This window comes from Penicillium malachiteum (assembly GCF_028827825.1).
Source record: "Penicillium malachiteum strain IBT 17515 chromosome Unknown utg000005l:1.0-9002435.0:326005.0-9005861.0, whole genome shotgun sequence".
Lineage (NCBI taxonomy): Eukaryota > Fungi > Ascomycota > Eurotiomycetes > Eurotiales > Aspergillaceae > Penicillium > Penicillium malachiteum.
In genome coordinates this window covers 5,156,374-5,174,672 of record NW_026643099.1, presented here as the reverse complement: position 1 = coordinate 5,174,672, position 18,299 = coordinate 5,156,374, and the positions used below count along the sequence as shown (strand labels likewise).

Genomic DNA, 18,299 nt, shown 5'->3' with positions numbered 1-18,299 from the left:
AAAACACAAAGTTGACTCCAATCATGCCACAAAGACTCGCTCGCTGAAACGCGAAGGGGAAATGTACTAAGCAAAGATAACAAGGTATGACAGGATATTCTCACCAGGATGAATAAGAAAAGCAAAATATGAACAGTCAGATGAGACAAGAAAGATCAAAAAGGAAAAAAGAAGAAAGGAAAAAGAGAGAAGAAAAAATAATAATAAAAAAAAAGAAAAGAGAAGGGAAAAAGGAGAAACGATGATCATCGAGATCGTACACCTTAGAAAATTTCCAGATCTTCAAATTCCACAACCAGTCCATCAGCCGTACCAGACGAAGACAAACTATCCAGCGTTAAGCCATGCATAGTATCCCACATAGTCTGACCACGTCCAAGATTCGTCGGTCGACTCGCATAAACACCAACATGAACAAACTTATCCTCAACACCATAGAAGAACCACGTCACTTCTCGCAACTTCTTCCAAGTACTTCCCACAGCACCAGGCGACAAAGCATATGGCGAAGCCGACGGAACTTGATACCAGATCCAGAGAGCATGACCAATACGCTCAAGCTTGATACGTAGTGAATTAACCATGGGCCCTTGAACAGGTTGATTCAATGGTGATAGACACCAATCCGCACCATCAGCCGTAGCACTAACTGAAGACGCATTGACAGTGCCACCTGAAAACTCCATGCCTGCTTTGACCCACTTACACGGAGGACATGCGGCACCGACGCGGCGACTCGTGGCTAGGATCGGGGCATCGGATGAGAATGACTGAGGCGCAGCACCGGCAAAAATAACCAGACCACCTTGATCCCATTCCATCTCCCAGTCTGCGCTGACAGTTACTTCTGCTATGACAAATGGGTGTCGTAATGATGTGAAGACAATGGGTGCGGTCGATGTATCGCCGTTTGGAGGCTTACGCCATAGATCCGTATTTGGGCCCGCGGTCAGTGTGAAGTATTCCATACACTGTGGTAGCGTAAATCCCGATGGTAGATTCAAGGCCGTAAATGATGAGCCATCTGGAGGCATCTTGGCAATACTGAGTTGATTTTGCTTTTTGTTTTGGGGCCGTGATGTTCCCGGTCAAGTCCGTGTAAGCCCTATAGTATGTGGAACTAAGGGCGAATGAGAATCGAAATAGTGAGTGTTATTTGATAGGAACTTGGACACTGCAGAGTTTCAGAAGCAAGGTCTTTTGAGTCAACGGGGCGACTCTTGGAAAAAAGAACTTGAAATTTCCAATTTTTTTTGTTGGAACTTTGATGTCTGTGCTGACCTTTCGGGTAGACGGGATCGTCGAGGTACAGGGGAATGGGTTCACAGCATTAGATTCAAGATAGAAACGGTAGATCCGCGGTGTTGATAAGATAGGATGTAGAAGATCAAGATTCAAGACTGCAAGGCTGAGGAAATTGTTGGGATATGATGCAGTTGAGAAGTGCGGATTATGCGGATGTGCCGAATGCGGTTTGCACCAGAAAGGACATCGAGGGAACACAGCACCGAAAGAAATGAAGGCGCAAAAAAAAATAAGACAGAAAAAAAGATAACAAGTGAGACAATTAAATTTCCGATATTTTAAATTATAAGAGGATTCATTAAGAGAAGGGAAATTTCGTGACTAGAAACTATTTATATGGAATTCTGTCCCTCCCCCCTGGCAACCTGGGAACGCGCCCACTCAGGGGATCAGGAGCGAAAAAAGTCCGCTAAAAGTACATCATCACCCAATACACTGGAGACAACCAAACTGCTGGATTCTCCACGAGTCCAGGAGAATGGGAAGCCCCTCTCTGAATTCTCTTGGTTCGCTTCAGCGGCAGATGGCTGCGGGCCAGTTTGGAAGTGGCGGGTCACCATGCATACTCGGAGGATGAATCACAGTTGTGACGAACATGTAAAAGGATTCCCCAAAAATCAGAGAAAAAAAGGAATAGGAAGGTGGGAAAAGAGTTCAATGACCCATGATGTTAGAGAAGAGCTGAAGGGTACAAACTCGGTGGATTAATTCTTCCTTGCTGAAACCACTCGTGCGACATCTTCTTTGCCACGGGTGCAGCGTGATTATACTTTTCGGATCTATTCGAAGACGATCGCCTGGGACCGTGGCCGTGAACCTGTGGTGCACCAGTGCCCGAGTTCCATAGGAGAGCTGAAAGAAAAAAGCTCTGGGTTCTTCCTTGACCGAATCTGACAGCTTTGGTTAGGTGGCTATTGAGGTGGCGGTGGATGCGACTCAGCCACAGTTTCACTCTCCACAGTCTGCACGCAGCTGAAGAAGGCAATCTGAAAGCCACAAGATTTTGGTCATGACCGGAGTTGCCGAGGTCGACTTGATGCACATTAATAAAAAGGGGAGTTGTCAACTTTTGAGAACAAAGCAGAGATGAAAAAGATGAAAGTTGAGCTGTGGGTTGATGGGCGGGTCTAATTATAGTTCACGCGGTCAAACCTTTTATACCCTGCACTACTAGTACAAAGTACCCTGCGCCACCCCAGAATCTCCTGTTTATTTGTTTATTTAGGTCAAATTCTTTATATTATCTGCCCAAGTGCTTATTGTCTCCCGCTAAGTTCAAATGTTAATACTGGAGAACCCCTGTCATCTCCAGGTCTCCCGAGCTCCATACCTGACATCATGTATACCCTCGAGTGTTACTTGCATGTTTCTAGAACAATACTTAATAGCCCTACTGCAAGTCTGCAATCCTGGAAGTAATTTCACAAAAATAGGAGTCAAAAAAGCTGAAGGAAATAGACTACCGAAATTCACAGGGCAATGCATGGGGGCGGAAAGGGGAAATCAGCCTTGAAAGGCCGAGTGACCCCGTATTCTTAACGCCCTAATCATAAGTAACCAATCAGCATAGGTTTGAACTCGCTTCGGCCTCGTGTTTGGACCCCTAGAAGGCTCAAGAGCCTCTTAGTCAATGACTAACAACTCATGGAAACCAGACCCTTAAGAGGCGCGCATGGCTAAAGTGTGCCTGAAGAATCCGTAAAGGATTTGAGTCCATCCTAACTATTCGTATAATTGAAGAAGCAAGCTCGAAGATTCATTGAGACTGGGTCTTCAACAGCCCTACGAAGTACAGCGACAAGTTTACAGCCAGTCTTGAGAAGAATCGATACACCATGAATCTCGTTCGCAGGTACTACAGCTATTATTCCTATGAGAATACGAACTACTGGAACCAAGAAGAACAGCTATCTTATCATGACATTGTCAACCAAAAACTGTATTTTGTACAAGTCGCGTTCGACTGTCTCATCCTGCTGGTCTTACTCAAATTCGCCGTTTGGGCATGCACAATTCGACCTGCGATTAGCCCACTAAGGGGCACGATTGCTGCTCTAGTGATATGGCTGATGTATGTGCTCTGTCAAAGAGATACTCGAATTGGTTGATCCAAATTCTCAAATGCTCATAAACTTTTGACTCTCTAGGGCGCAAACACTCGAAGTGGTCGTCGATATCCTCTACCTCGCCAATGCCACCGTCAAAGAAACCTATCACATCGCCTACATCCTCAGTTACTTATTCTCCGTGGTTGGATACTGTCTCGTGTTTATGGTCTTTTACACAATCATCCATAAGCTCTTGGATCGTCTCACTGATTCAGGGAGACCATATGCGGTCTTGAGCGCCTTCCATTGGGTTGTGCTGGCCGTCGTCACAGTAGTTTCTCTTGCCGATTTCGGTGTATACACTGCTTTGATTGTTAAGGAGGTTGAGGAAACTTATACTGTGAAGTTGTTAAAAGATTCCAACAAGATTTATACCGCTCGCACCATTGTCTACTTCATCGTGTCATTGGAAATTTTTGCTTGGGGTATCTATGTCGCGTTGAAGGCTGGGGCTCATCGCTTTACTTCCAAGGTAAGGATCGAAAAACTAACTAGATACAGGTGAAAGAGCAGACCCAGCTAATACTGTTTTAGATGCCCATATTTGCCGTCATTACTGGTAGTCTTTGCTGGTTCGGCTACACCTTGATGTTTGCCATCATTGCAATGAAGTACTACCTCGGCAACCCATTTTATATCGATGTTCCTGTTTACCTGGCTGTTGTGCAGGATGTCCTCCAATTTGTATTTGTCATTGGAATCTTCATTGGTATTCTACTGAGTCTGGTAAACTGGTATAAACTTGATGGGGGCTCGGACCACAACAAGCCTGCTACTTCGGTGCAATACCCTTACAACTCTGCGGCACCTGGTCCTTATCCCCCGCATCTTTTCCAACAGCAGCAGTACGGGCCATAGTCTTCTCCAAGTTGGAAAGATTATGAGCAGCTGACCTATGTCTGATTCATGAAATTTACTAGGAAGATGCTTGAATCTTCCTACCAAGAGATATGAGGTCGTGTTTTCTTTAATTTTGTTTTATTATACCCTATTGTTACGAGCTTCCAAGGTTGTATATGAACATTCAAATAGATTCATAGAATGAGTTTGATTGACAGAACAAGAAAATAATCTAGTTATACATGGCATGCGCAGTAAAAGTATATGCAGTGCGTTAATAGTAACGCTTTCCCCAGAACCAACTCACTGGTTTCTGAGCCAACATCCTTCAGGTCTCTTTCTCCTTTCCCACCTCAGCAAAACAAAAGTTATATATCACATGAGCTCCAATCATTAGAACATTTACCGATCAGCCAGCATGTTCTTGATGTTGCTGTAGTATTCCTGCGACACGTATTGGGGGATCTCATCCTTCGACAACCACTTGAAATCCTTCAGGCTCTCAGCGCTGGCTGTCAGGTCGGCCTGACCAGCCATGATGCGAGACTTGATGAAGAAAGTCTTCTCGCCGTGGGTCTCAGCTCCGGTGGCCTTATCGACACGGGCCTTGAAGTTGTTGTGGACGTGGTGACCGGAAGGGTGGAAACCGACCATCCAGGTGTTCATGTTGACACCGGCGGTTTGGGAAAGAGTGCGCTCAGCAGCCTAAAAAGTAGCATGTTAATATAATTTGACCTGGGAGAAAACAAATGAAGATGATAGGTGAATCAACCCACCTCACGAAGAGTCTCTTGTGCTTGCACTGGTGTGCTGGGGAACTTCCAGTAGCCCTCCTTCGACTGAACCAGGAGGTACAGAGTCCTGGGCAACAAACGGTTCAGACTCTTTTGGTCGCCCGTCTTATCAGCCTCCGTCACTCGTGAGTGTGGTCGCGGGATCTCCTCCTTTTTACTGGTATCCTGAGAAGTCGCATTGGCAGTCGACTCCGCATCCAGTACTAGTTGCTCAACCTGGTATTCCGGCTCTGATTCCTGAGATCCCAAAAGAAGCTCATCGTTCCAAGCATCATTGGCGTACGCGTTGTACTTGCCAATGTCACGCGCGGCAGTTTGGCGAACCTGGATCTTCTTCTTCCAGTCCTCGTCTAGCGGGGTACCACGCTTGAAGTAGAAGTATTTAGTGAAAGGGAGGGCCAAACGCTCGTTCAGACGCTTCTGGTAGAAGAAAAATGCCTTTTCGAAGGGTTCGAGGTCACGGGTGATCTGGGGTGGGCGGGAGAGAACCACACCGGCATTGATGGTGTAGACGGGGTTTATGGAAGAGGAAGGGGCGGGCGATGTAGATGTAGATTCGGTTGCAGCCGCTGAAGCATAATTGCGACGACCCAGAGTTTCTTGACAGCTTCGGCAGACGCCAGAGTCGAGTCTTGATGGACCTGGATTCAAATGGTTAGTATGGAAGTTTCCTTTGTTCGCAATTGGGAGAATTGAGGGGAAACCATGACATACGCAGCAGTGGCGCCATACGGCGAACACCAGATGTTCCTGTAGCCATCACCACGAATTAAAGGGAATTGACGATGAGTATACGTTCCCCTTGGTTGATCGACCTTGATGCTCATGTTGAGACTCCGAGAAAAGTTCCCCGGTCACGTTTGCACTAGTCCCACTTTGGACTAGCGGGGCCCTTTAAATTGCGCTTCGAAATCACAAAATTCTTTCCTTCTCCCATGCACCCACCTTATCTTCACTGTGTTTAGATTTCTCCACGACCAGTCGATCATTCAGCGGTGCAAAGAGCGATTTGGCTGCTGATTCGCTAGCGGTACCTTCGAAGTCTCAAGGTGTACTGTTAGATAGATGCGGCGAACACTTCGACACTGCAATTTAATGTCATTGCTACGCTATTGCTATGCGATCTCCAATAATTAAAAAAAAAAGAAATTTTTGTTCAACTGTTGGCCTTTTTTAATCCTTGTTCATATCCTCCATCTCCTCACTAAACGCATCTTTTCAATCTGTTGCGCAGTATCCCCTCTCCCCCCTAGAGCACCTTCGGCATTCCACTATGGCATTGCACCGGCCAGCCATACGGCTCGTTCCACTGTACCAAACACTCGCAATTTGTTCCCGTAGATCTGCCAGAATTCGCTGCCCAGACGAGGTATCAATTGACCTTGAGAGACCTTGCTGGTGACATCAGGACATTCAGTCTCGGTCAGAGGGGGTGGACGCGGTGGTCCCTGACCCGACTGCCCACTGCCACTATCGCTAAGTTCAATCAAATCATCGGAATCGTCCTCAGCAGCAATTCTATCTTTCTCCATCTGCTCTGCAACTTGCTTCGCAAGAGGCATCTCCTTTGCCATCGTGAACGTGATGTCGTCAGTCTTTGCTGTTGAGGAAAATTCGACCTTGCCGCGTTGCAACTGGCTAGACAGTTTTATGAATGCAAAGGCAGCCATCATGCTATCATAGCCTGCTTCATGACAAGTCTGACGGAAGAAGTACTTTGAATGTGAGGGATCAATGTCTGGTCAAATGTCAGTGGACATACCTTGGGTCAATATCTGATTAAGAACTTCATATACTCACTGATAGTGGGAACCGTCACATTTGCCAATCCACGATTGATGTCTTCCAGAGAGGACTTGGGGTTGATAGATCCGGCATCGTGAGTTGCAAGGTATTTCGTGTCAATGACCATTGGGAAAGCAGCGTGAATCAAGGTCTGGAATTCCCCAAATGTATCCGGCAAAGGGCCGATAAAACTTCGATACAAGAACATCAAATCCAAGAAGCAGTTGTGTCCAACCAAGATTGGCCGGTTCTTCTTAAGACGACATTTTACCCGGCTCACAAGCTCTGCCATTGTGTAAGAGATGTCATCGGGTTTGCCCATGAGGTGTTTGAATGATTGTTCTTCAATGCCTGTGAGATCTCCTCCCATTAGTGCTTCAATGATCCATCGACATCCCACATGCTTGCGAATGGTTTGCTTAAGCACATTCAGCTTTTTGATCTGATTTCTCTTGTCACGTTCTGGGTCGGCAAATTCAATTTGAACGAAATTCGACTTGCTTTTTGATTTGAGGCTTGGATATTCTGCGGTGACAAGTTGGTGTACGAACCGCCTTTCCATGCTGGTCAAAGTCCGCCCCTGCGATCTAAAACCCGACAACGATGGGATGTTGAGATAATCCTTGCTTTGTTTCTATGCACATATCAGACCGCTTGACTTGATTAAGGTGGAAGGGATGATACCTTTGGCTGCGATAACCATCTGTTGATCTGACCTCGCACGGAATTGAGGAACTCGAGAGACTCCTTGTCGGTTTCTTTCACCTCGATTGAGCGCTTTGATCCTTCGAGACTGTACCTCTGCTCAGCTAACTCTAAGGCCTGAGCCTCTTCTTGTCGAGACAGATAACGCACGCCGTTCTTGCATGCGTTATCGATACTGAAGCTGTTGTTGACCAAAAACTCCATCGCTGTCAATGAATTAGCCAGAAGTTCACTCCAACGCTCCATGTATTGAATTACCCCAGCTCATTGATACCCAGTCACGATTCACATCCAGCATCCGGTCCACAAATGGACTCAAGTCGATGTTGTAAGGCTTGAGAGTGTACGTTGCTTGTCCACGTTAGCTTTGGGTTCACCCCCGCAATGTTCTACTATGAATCAGGACATACCATCTATGACATTTTCCCGACACATCGTTAAACCTAACTGAAGCACCTGGTATTTTTCTGCCGCGACTTTGTTGTCGGCATATCGCTCTTCTAGCGACTGTTCACCAGTGGATTGGCTGCCTGGAGCGAGTGGGATACCTGAGAATTCGAGGTCGATCGAAACGAAACAGCTGCAGGAGAGGTCATGGAGGACCTCTCCTAGGTAAGAAGGAAAGTTCACCGAGTTCAATTCCATCTCGTTCTCGATTGTGGGCAATGTTGATATGATAGATGAATATGCGAAGAAAGCTTGAAGGAGACTGCAGAAGAGGAAAGAGAGAAGGATGTGTGGAATAAAAGTAAAAAAAGAAAAAAAATAGTGAATGAGAGAACAAATGGTATTTAGAATGTTGTAGAGAGTATTCACTTCACTTCTCTTATGAATCAACTACTTTTGTCAACAACAGTATACATCCCATAGTACACAAGGATCCCGTGACTAACCCCGGACTTGGACGAGCCGAGGGAAAACGAAAGCCGATCAACGCCCATTCCCGCCTCCGACTTGCCATCTCCATGGTCATCTTCTTCCTTCCCCCTCTTCCCAATTGCATATTATTTTCTCTTTCTCTCTCATGATTATTTGTCGCGATAGTTAACAGAATGTCTTCTCATACTCAACTTTCCTCTACCTCCTCCACTACCTCCACGAAGCTCTGCTCTCGGACCTACAAGAAAGCTTCCCAGCTGTTTCTCACAAGACGTCTACCAGAGGCTTTATTCAACCTCCAGCCAATTTTAACAGTCCCATCACCATCTGAAGACCAACAGACGAATGGCGATTACGCTGCGGCTCTCGCGCCGATCGCCACTGCCTCCAGCACGTGGAGAATCAAGGTGTGGAACTTCTACATCACGCTCCTCAGCGCGATCGTAGAACTCGGCGCGGAAGAAGGCAAAAACCAATTTGGACAAAAAGAATGGAAGGACTTTGCGACACAAGTTCGTGAGGGTGGAATTTGGGAGCATGTTGTGCAGGTCGGATACCAAGGTCGAGAGGGCTCTGTAGATGCCGAGGTGGTCTATGTGCTGTATGTTTCTAAAAACAACCAACCGCCTTTTTTCCCCTCCCCCCTTTCCGTGTACGAAAGTTCATCACAGCTGACATGTAAATTCATCAAAAGGGCCACATTACTCCTCAATCACTCATCTTCACAAGCACTCAACCAACAACGACTTGAAACATATCTGTCATCATACGGACAACCCAATTTAGATCTGGCAGATCGATTACAGAATGCATCCGCCGACATTCAACAACGGATCTCTGCCACTGGCGGCACAGACACACCGAAAGATTTGACGGCCCGGGTCCGAATCATTGAATTATTCACTCTGCATGTCCTTCCCCGCAATGAGGAATGGGAGTACGCCCAGGAGTTCATCAACCTAAGCGAAGTCCTCGACGAAGATCGCAAAGAACTTTTCCTCCAAACACTAGAAGGTCTGAAAGAAGAGAAGGAGCGCGGTGAAATGCGCGCCGCGGAACTGCAACGTGCCAAAGATGCCGAGCTGGAGCGACAACAAGAGGATGAGCGCCGAAGAGCCGAGGAGGAAGCTGCAGCTGCTGCCCGCCAGCAGCAACCCAATGGTCAGAAGCGAAATACTAGTGAGGTTGATTACGGCATTGAGAAGGGAAGTTCACGCAGTGGTTCCAAGGTGAAATCACCTAAATCGACAGACAAGTCATCGAATGGCAAAGCAACCCCCCGCACGGCTCTATCATCCTCGAATTCTAAAAATACAAAGAAACCAGTCAAGCCGGTTTCTCGAGGGAATCAGGCACGGGCGGTGGCTACGTCTATTCGCAACCTTTTCAAGAAAATTATCCAGAATGTTTCTGGGAACCCACTATCACTAGTTCGGTTATTGCTTTTTGTGCTTGGTATTTTGATGGCATTCAGCCGACAAGATATACGTGAACGAGTCCGCAGGATCACGGGTTCGGCATGGCAGAAAGTTAAGGGTACAGTTGGGATGGGTGTAAAGGTCAGCTATATCTGAGATATTGGCTCGCTATTTTCTTTTCTTTGTTGGCATGATTATTGTTTCTGTATATCTCCCGAATTTTTGATTTGGATCTTCATTACGGAGTACTTCTAGGTCATTGGTGCTTGGATTACGATGTTGCATATAAAAATTATCGATGATGTTTGCTGTCTCTGTTCATATATTATTCATCAAGACTCAGAAGTCCTCATGGCGGTATTACATTAGTAACAGCAAAAGTGGGAGATGTATGCCTTCAGTATAATCAAGTAGCCATATATGATGACATCATCTCAGACAGGGATTGGATGTTCACATACTTAAGTACTTAGGTACAAGTACCCCAGTAGTATAGGTCTTGGATTGGACTTGGATTGGATTATGACAAGCGGCAAGTAAAAGTACACATATACAGGAATCCAAGTAGTAAAGGAGGCCTACAAGAAAAGAAAGAAAATTGAAATTCAGCAGGATCAGGGATCGAACCCAGGACCTTCAAAATCAGAAATGCGTGAATAGCATCAACAGCTCTCACTTGATACATCCATCGCCATCACAAAATCGCTTCTATCTCGCTCAATTATTTTTATTTTGAGAATCTGAGAAATGGAATAGAAAGAGGAAGGTTAGAAGTATAATGGGTAAAAATATAGAAAATTCCAAAAAAGCATTATTCCCTGGCCGAAGCCAGATACCCTCCCACCCGCCGGTAAAGTCTCTGCCACTGAAGATGGGTCCAGCGTCCGCATTTCAGTACCTTTGTCCCCCAGAAGGGTCGCCGACCGCTAGACTAGCAGAGCAGAGTGGTTACCTGGTGACCTTTTTACTCAAATATAAGGGAGAATTTGTGACCATTTTGTATTAGCGTCTCCTTCCCCATATACTACACTGTAATAGTTGGGAAATAATTGAACAATATCCTAGAATATTTGAATTAATCCTGAGATTCCAAAACATGTATCAATTATATCCTGAGTAGTAAAAGAGGTCTAAAGCCTCAGCCTAAGCCTATATCATTCATACAGATTGCAACTCCATCATAGTCACGTCTGTATATTGAAGTTGATACTCATCAATAACTCATCAAATTCTGTACGAAAGACTCCGAGTTAGGATTGATGATGCCCTTGACGTTCATTCCAACTGCGATCGAAAACATTCAAAGATCTCTGGGCTACAGGATTATTAGCACCATCCCAATAAACCGTCCTCCAATATGGTAGTCTCTTGACAGCGAGAAGAACCACTAGCATTGGTCACGAAACATACCTGAAGGAACCACATCCAAAGCCTTGATAGAGACATTCGCCGGCTGGCTGAGCATATAAAGCGCTGCTTCAGCAATATCATCCGAAATAAGAGGCCTAGCAAAGCATCAGCAAAAAGATACACACGTAAAGTATAACGTTAACGTTGAATAAACATACTCATATCCATCTGTAAACGAATCATACATTTCCTTATCATGACCAACCCTTTGCGAATGAAAATTAGTCGCCACAACTCCAGGTCTCAGCGCCAAAACCCTGATATTAGTTCCAGCCAACTCATTGCGCAAGGAATTCGTGAACGCTTCCTGTGCCGCTTTGCTAGAATGATGAACCGCTTCACCAGAAAATGGAGGAACCTCTAGACCGGTAACCGAGGTGATGTTCATGATTGTACCAGTGCCACGAGCATACATGCTTCTGTTCAGTACTGAGTGTGTGACATTCATGGGACCATTGATATTCGTTGAGATCATGGTTTGGATGTCTTTGATTGATTGGGCGTGGAAGGGACTTGGAGCGCCGAGGGCAAGGCCAGCCTGGATTTAGGCAGTTAGAAAATGAGGAAAACTGTAGGTATAGGGGTCATGTGGCGCACATTGTTGATCAAGATATCAATGTGACTGACTTCCTGAATAGATGATTCAATAGCTGTGTCTGTTTCCTTGTAGTTCCCCACATCAGCTGCACGGTATGTGATGTTGAGATTGGGATATTGAGTTGATAGTTCGTTGCGCAGCTTGGCAAGTTTATCCTAGTGGGAATGTTAGTTGAATGAGATTCAACTAAGTTTCTTCTTGATCAAGCGTACATTAGATCGAGATATGAGAATGAGGTTGATGCCTGATTTCGCAAGAATTTGTGTAATTGCTTCGCCGATTCCCATTGATGCTCCGGTCTGTAATTTATTAGATGAATACATGATCTCAATGAGTTCGTCCTCTTACGATGAGAGCAGTTCGTCCGTTGAGAGCCATCTTGAGTAAACTTCTTAACTAGGTGTGTTATACCTAGGACCTTATATTAAAATTCAATGTGAAAAGAATATTTTGATGCATTTAAAGACCCCGCCACGGGTCACAATCAGAGTGGATTATCAATCAAGGGTCCATTCGACGTCATTTTATAGGAAGGGACCCACAACTTCATGCAGCAAGGATTTTTTTTTCTATCTTATAGTATAGCTCACATTAAAGCAACTTGAAATTTGAAGTGAATTGATTATATCTCCAGATTGGTCAAAAATAATTTACAATGAAAGGTACCTCAAGGAGGTTTCAAAAAGCTCCACAAAGTTGGTAATCAATAAGAACACCAACCCCGCAAGCGTAGCGACAAAGATGGACAGTATTAAACACTGATAGTATCGGAGAAGCGCATAGTCTTGCTTCCCTTGCGAGCAGCAACCTTCAAGTAGGTGGCACTCAATGACTGCAGGGTGACATGAGTCTCAAAGCCATCGCGCTCAACAGTGGTAAGCAGGGTTGTCGCATTGGAGTTAGCCGACGGAACAGAGTAAATAGCCCAGTTATCGTACTCTGTAGCACCGTTCCAGCTCATGTAGACAGTAGTAGAGCTGTCAGATGTCTCGGCAACAGCGACGGGGCTCCACATGGGGGTAGCAGTCCAGGGGAACTTGAAAGCACGGTATGACTCTCCTTTGCCAAGAGGGGCGAATTGGCCGGTAAAGACAACATTGCCAGCACCATCGTATTCCTTAACCATGGGGACGGATCCATAGCCCATAAACATGTTACTTGTAGGGGCAGCTGCGCCGAGGAACTGGACGCTGCCTTGGGTTTGAGTCTTGATCGGGTCGTTAGGATCGGTCAGGTTGTGCAGCATGGTACTGGTCATGAAGGCCAGGTCGACGTCCCAGGACATGCCGGTAGTGACACTCTGAGATTCTTGTTGACCGTTGGCGTTGTTGAACAGACTTAGGACGAGCGACTCGTCGGTCTCGTTGTAAATGCGAGCATGGTGTTGCCAGGAGAAACGGTTATCTTCGCCGAAAAAGTCACCCTCATCGTCGGCGCCCTATTAAAGATAAAAAACATGAGTTTGAGTTGACTGGTTACTTCTGTAGAAGACTTACGGAGAATTGCCAGCGGACAGTGCCGTCTTGGTTAAGGTAGTAAGCGGACCAGAAAAATCGCAAAGACACCAGGAAACCATCGTTGGTAGTCTCAACGGAGTTCATGTGGTAACAATCCCAGGGAGTCTTGCGAGAGTTACCGGAGGGAGGAGAGTACTTGGAGCTCGATAGAGGAATAGCCTCCTGGTGCTCCAGAGCATCCCACTTGTAGACAACCTTGTTGGTAGGGATATCAATCTCGTAGAACTGGCTGACGGTCATCCAGCCGTCAGTTGGACCGCCGGCAGAGCTGAGATCGTGCTGAGTCACGTTGATGGCAGAGACGATGATAGTATTGCGTGGGGTGATGATGTGCTCGTGAACATCGATGTAAGAATCATAGGCGTCGCCATCAGCGGTCAAGAAGCCCTCATCGAGGGTGATGGTGTAGATCTCCTTGTATGTATCGTCAAGGATGTGGACTTTGCCGTATCCATATCCACCGGCAATCTGAGGAGTGCCAGACCAGAATGTGATGACATTCTTGCCGAAGAGTTGCTGCATCTTGAAGTCCATAGTGATTTCCTCGGGACCCTGATATACGAGTTTGCCATCATTGCCATAGATAGTGACTGCAGTGCCGGCAGTGTTGGAGTTACGGACAGGAATAAAAATTAAACTTGGATCGTAGGCACCGGTCTTGTTCACAACCAGCTGAGGAGGTTGCCAGGGACCGGTCTTATAGGTGTAGTTTGTCCAGGTCGCATCGGTAGCAAGAGCACCTGCAGAGAGGAACAGGGCTCCGCAAGCAGAGAGGAGAGAACTCCGCATCTTGAGCCTTTCAGAAAAGGTATAACAAAATAAGTGAATGTATAGAATTAAATTATATGACGAATATTTAGCACAAATGGCGAATATTTAAGCTTAAAGATCGTGATTGCACATGTGCATGTAGACTGCAAGAGCCAAGGAGAGAAAACAGCGCAAGGCTAGTAGAATCAGCTCCGGGGGATCCAATAAATACTATAAAAGGACCCATCCATTGAGACCCTTCAGCCTGATGGACAGCCCATTGTTTCCTGAAAGGAGTTCGGGACAACCGACAGGCTGGATACAACCATCGCCGCTGTCCATCCGGTCTTACGACGGCCTCCACTATTGAAATGATCCAGAAACAGCAGCTGGAACGAGGTGGGCTATGTCCATATCAGGTGAGATCAACCGTCAGCACGGAGCCATCTCGGCTATGGGGTCCATACGTAAATTTATTCAGTGACCCGGAGGATAAGACACTCCACACTTATCCAGGGCCCTCGAGGTGACTCTCAGTGAACTTGTCTATTCCTTTTCAACAAGACTCGACTTGGTCAAGTCTGTGAGTCGAGTTGATGCGAATAATTCGAATAAGTCGAGATTCGGAATATCAAGCCCTGATAAGAAGCAGGCCATCATTATAGAAGATCCAATACAACCCTGGAGGCCACTATTAGTAGGTAGGGTTTGGGTAAAATGCCGGTATCCCCGCTCAACATGACTCGGGTCACACTAGTCAAGGTCTTGGCGAAGAGAAGATCTCAATCTTAAATAAGCCGTTCATAGCCACTGCATGGATCGGATCTGAGTGGATCAGGAAATGTAGCCTGTTTCGAGGGCAGAGACGAGATGCGCTCACATATCAATGAGATTGTATCCTGTAGACATTCGATATCATAAATGTCAGTGATTGGGTTTGGCCTTTCGTCCACTAGTATAATCTAGCGGGAAGTAAGATAATAACGATAAAATAACAATCAATCAAGGAATTCTGGAATTGGACCCTGTGGCTTGTTATGACGGAATGGTTCCATTTAGCCACGAAGACCCCGGCAAATTTTTCAGGGGGCTTCCTTTCAGCGAATGAATTTGCAGTATGTGGAGCTGAAAACCCTGCAGTGTGCCCGTTATAACATAAGAAATATGCTATGCACACATCGGATTTGAGGATCTGCACTAAGCACATCCATTTTGGGTCCACCTTGTGCTCCGCTGTGGATTTTCTGCGGCTGATTCTTCGGGAAATCGGCTAATGTACGTATGTGTGGCCTCGCCAAAGATCTATTGGGCTGAGGACTACATACGGCTTTCTAATGGAAGTAAGGAATCCATTGGATGAGAAATCTGGAAATATTAAGTTGTATCTGCTCTGTAGACGACATATGGACATTGAAAAAGGACTGGGTATCAATCTGGATCGTTGAGAATCATGATATGCACGCAAAAATGTAATGTCTCAGCCAATTGACTCGGAAGATCAAGTGGAATTCAAATAGCCGTGGTGTTCTCTCAGGCTACTACTTGTGTGTGAGGCTCGGTCTTCTGTCGGGGTTCCCACCATATCCATCTCCGGGCAATCGCCGCGAGCGCCTTGAGGCCCATCTCGTTTCTCAACGTAAGAATGCCACTTACGGAATACCTGAACAAAGAGATGGGCTACGCAGATCTGCTCGGTGGTATATAGCAGTACTGGCACAGATGTTTGAGCCTTGAGGTAAAGATCCAACGGGGCCCACATGGCATACAACAGCGGGATTCCAAGTGCAGTACTCTTTGCGGGACCGCAGAAACAGGCTGCGATGGTCTCTTTTGGGGACAGAGGCTTGAAAACAGCTTCCGACCAGGGTTTCGAGAGAAGGAAGCTAGGTGGACGAGAGCAAATGAAACAAATTCCCGTGAGGAAGATATAAAGAGCAATGTTAAACAGGGCAACAAAGACGATGGTCTGTGTGTCCATCTCTTGGAGAGCCCCTGTAGCAAAACAAGAGGAGAAAGTGGTCCTAGAAATCCTGTCAGCGGTCCGGAAATATTTAAATGTCAAGGCAATTTGCAAAATGAGGCTTACCAGACTAGAAGGAGCATGCAAACCGAGGCTAGCTTTGGCAGCTTGGTCTTCTGTAGAACCCAGGCTACACGATCAGGCCATGTCCATCGCACAATCTGTCCCACGAACAAGGGAAGTAGGACACTTAGGCCCAGTTGCTGGAAGACATTCTTGTACATGCTATTCATGTCTCCGCCTCCATATCTCCATGCATCAAATTCAGCTCTCTTGGGGATCAAAGCCACCGTCCAAGCCGCCGTGACAAAGGGGGCAAAGACATTGGCGATCAGAACCTCCACTAGTGCTGCCGCATCATCTCCACCAGCAGATCGAGTCATGACAACATTCGAGGCGATCGTCGTCGGGATGCAAGCCACAAAGATGTATCCAGCCAGCACGGATCGATCGATCTTCCCTGTTGGATCTCCTGCCAGGATGGCATAGACAACAGCCAAAACTACCGCAGGGATGAACAAGAAAGAAATTACTTGCACTGTGAGGTGCAGTCTCCAGTTTAGGAGCTGTAAAACGAGTTTTCGGCGATCGATGCTAAGACCAGAAATAAGGAAAATGATCGCGATCACACCGTACATCACACTGTATTGAGATCGGATAATTCCACCATGTTTTGCGACGTTGGGGAAATAGTACGCCAGTACACATGCGACTCCCATTCCGATCAGGAGCCATTGGTGCAAGATAAATTTCAGCACTTTCTTTGAGATGACCTGCCACCGTGGTGCTGGTGGTGTCTCCCGTTCCTGGACCTCGGGTGGGACTGCCATTATTTCTCAACTCTGGAAGAGCCGGGCCTTTGTGATAGACAGCTTATATTTTGTCTATACGAACACGGCAGCTTTCATCTGGGGCTTCCTTGGACCCAGAAATCACCAATGTCAAGTGTCGGTGAAGAGGAGAAATTTTCGACGTGATCGCCTACGATCGGATTAAGTCCGATCATCACGGCGATTGATAACGGCGAATCCTTGAGCCGCTCAGCATATGCATGAACTAACCAACATTAACACGGAACTATTGATTTTATCTGATTGTACTGGCATCAGATAAACAGATTTTATAGTTTCGACTATAGATCTCTAATGCCAAGCTTTATCTTCCTCCCGGTCCAGAAACGGGTTTGATCCGATGATCGGGTACCCAACAACAGCATCAATTCCGACTTGGAGACATCTGGAGTGATTCAGATGATTACTTATGCGCAATATTGCATGTGAATTCAAATTCAGTCTTGCACGTGCAGATTTGAACATGATGCACTGTATCTCGATGAGTACAGCGCTGAGATCAGTGATTATCCTCTATACTTGGTACTGAGCCAACTGGTGTACCCTGGTCAAGCAATAACCGGTGCTCCATTACTCACAATTGTGGGTAAAACATTCTACCGCCGATGATGACATGCCATGAACGCATATTGAAGTTTAAAATAAGTATAACCCCAGATACAGTTCAACTTGAACTAATCCAATCTAGAATTATTATATAAATGAATGTATCTCCATGGAGAAAGAGGTCTCCTGATTGATATACGAGAGTATCAAATGACCTAGGCTGGTCAGTGTTGCTCTAATGTCCTGAACCTCGGCTGTGGATAGCATCGGCTGGTCCGAATTCTCCCGGGGAGAAAACACTGGAATTCATGGGGCGGAACACGAGTGCGGGATTGCGCGATTCTACTGAGAGGTTCTTACTCCGTAGCTGAGGCTTGGATCTGCCGGAGTAAGTCACCTCCCTCCCCGATCCTGGAGAACTGTCCTCCGCGGTGGTTGAGTGTATACAAACTTGAAGTATAGTAGTAGGTGATGACTACTGTATGAAATGCTAGTGATAATCACAAGCAATCATATTTTTACACTCTAATAACATCTGAATTAAGCTATGACGACAGTGCCAATTAAAATATAGATGTACTTGCATGTGAAGTCAGATCATTTGGAGATCTGGGGGATCATAGGCGTAACCGCACAACAGGACCGTGGACCAAAAGTCATCCGCCCTTGTACCCGAAGGCCTCGGGATAGAGAGTATTGATGCTGGACCGAATAAACGCCTCAAACTTCAATGTTATAAGACCAAGTCATCCTCGGATAGTTTTCAAATAAGA

The 18,299-nt window shown here is 46.1% G+C and overlaps 8 protein-coding genes across 8 annotated transcripts; 2 read left to right on the top strand and 6 right to left on the bottom strand.

Annotated features, from left to right (window-relative positions):
- Positions 1-263: 263 nt before the first annotated feature.
- Positions 264-1,034, bottom strand: N7483_011945 (uncharacterized protein; the record flags this gene model as incomplete). The annotated part of the gene is made up of 1 exon (XM_057095372.1): positions 264-1,034. One exon carries the CDS (start codon positions 1,032-1,034, stop codon positions 264-266), a length of 771 nt encoding a protein of 256 aa, XP_056941343.1.
- A 2,106-nt stretch (positions 1,035-3,140) lies between these two features.
- N7483_011944 (uncharacterized protein) lies at positions 3,141-4,271 on the top strand (the record flags this gene model as incomplete). Its single annotated transcript, XM_057095371.1, has 3 exons — positions 3,141-3,376; positions 3,453-3,885; positions 3,948-4,271. 3 exons carry the CDS (start codon positions 3,141-3,143, stop codon positions 4,269-4,271), a joined length of 993 nt encoding a protein of 330 aa, XP_056941342.1.
- A 384-nt stretch (positions 4,272-4,655) lies between these two features.
- On the bottom strand, positions 4,656-5,807 carry N7483_011943 (mitochondrial 54S ribosomal protein mL46; the record flags this gene model as incomplete). Its single annotated transcript, XM_057095370.1, has 3 exons — positions 4,656-4,958; positions 5,030-5,688; positions 5,762-5,807. 3 exons carry the CDS (start codon positions 5,805-5,807, stop codon positions 4,656-4,658), a joined length of 1,008 nt encoding a protein of 335 aa, XP_056941341.1.
- Positions 5,808-6,318: 511 nt separating this feature from the next.
- On the bottom strand, positions 6,319-8,182 carry N7483_011942 (CAF1 family ribonuclease; the record flags this gene model as incomplete). Its single annotated transcript, XM_057095369.1, has 5 exons — positions 6,319-6,785; positions 6,848-7,466; positions 7,517-7,743; positions 7,796-7,888; positions 7,948-8,182. The coding sequence occupies 5 exons, from the start codon at positions 8,180-8,182 to the stop codon at positions 6,319-6,321; spliced, it is 1,641 nt and encodes a 546-aa protein (XP_056941340.1).
- Positions 8,183-8,589: 407 nt separating this feature from the next.
- Positions 8,590-9,990, top strand: pex26 (the record flags this gene model as incomplete). The annotated part of the gene is made up of 1 exon (XM_057095368.1): positions 8,590-9,990. The coding sequence occupies one exon, from the start codon at positions 8,590-8,592 to the stop codon at positions 9,988-9,990; it is 1,401 nt and encodes a 466-aa protein (XP_056941339.1).
- A 1,094-nt stretch (positions 9,991-11,084) lies between these two features.
- N7483_011940 (uncharacterized protein) lies at positions 11,085-12,220 on the bottom strand (the record flags this gene model as incomplete). Its single annotated transcript, XM_057095367.1, has 6 exons — positions 11,085-11,149; positions 11,245-11,339; positions 11,403-11,782; positions 11,842-11,997; positions 12,055-12,141; positions 12,191-12,220. The coding sequence occupies 6 exons, from the start codon at positions 12,218-12,220 to the stop codon at positions 11,085-11,087; spliced, it is 813 nt and encodes a 270-aa protein (XP_056941338.1).
- Positions 12,221-12,593: 373 nt separating this feature from the next.
- Positions 12,594-14,148, bottom strand: N7483_011939 (arylsulfotransferase family protein; the record flags this gene model as incomplete). Its single annotated transcript, XM_057095366.1, has 2 exons — positions 12,594-13,280; positions 13,339-14,148. 2 exons carry the CDS (start codon positions 14,146-14,148, stop codon positions 12,594-12,596), a joined length of 1,497 nt encoding a protein of 498 aa, XP_056941337.1.
- Positions 14,149-15,607: 1,459 nt separating this feature from the next.
- Positions 15,608-16,959, bottom strand: N7483_011938 (uncharacterized protein; the record flags this gene model as incomplete). Its single annotated transcript, XM_057095365.1, has 2 exons — positions 15,608-16,130; positions 16,196-16,959. 2 exons carry the CDS (start codon positions 16,957-16,959, stop codon positions 15,608-15,610), a joined length of 1,287 nt encoding a protein of 428 aa, XP_056941336.1.
- Between the last annotated feature and the right edge of the window lie 1,340 nt (positions 16,960-18,299).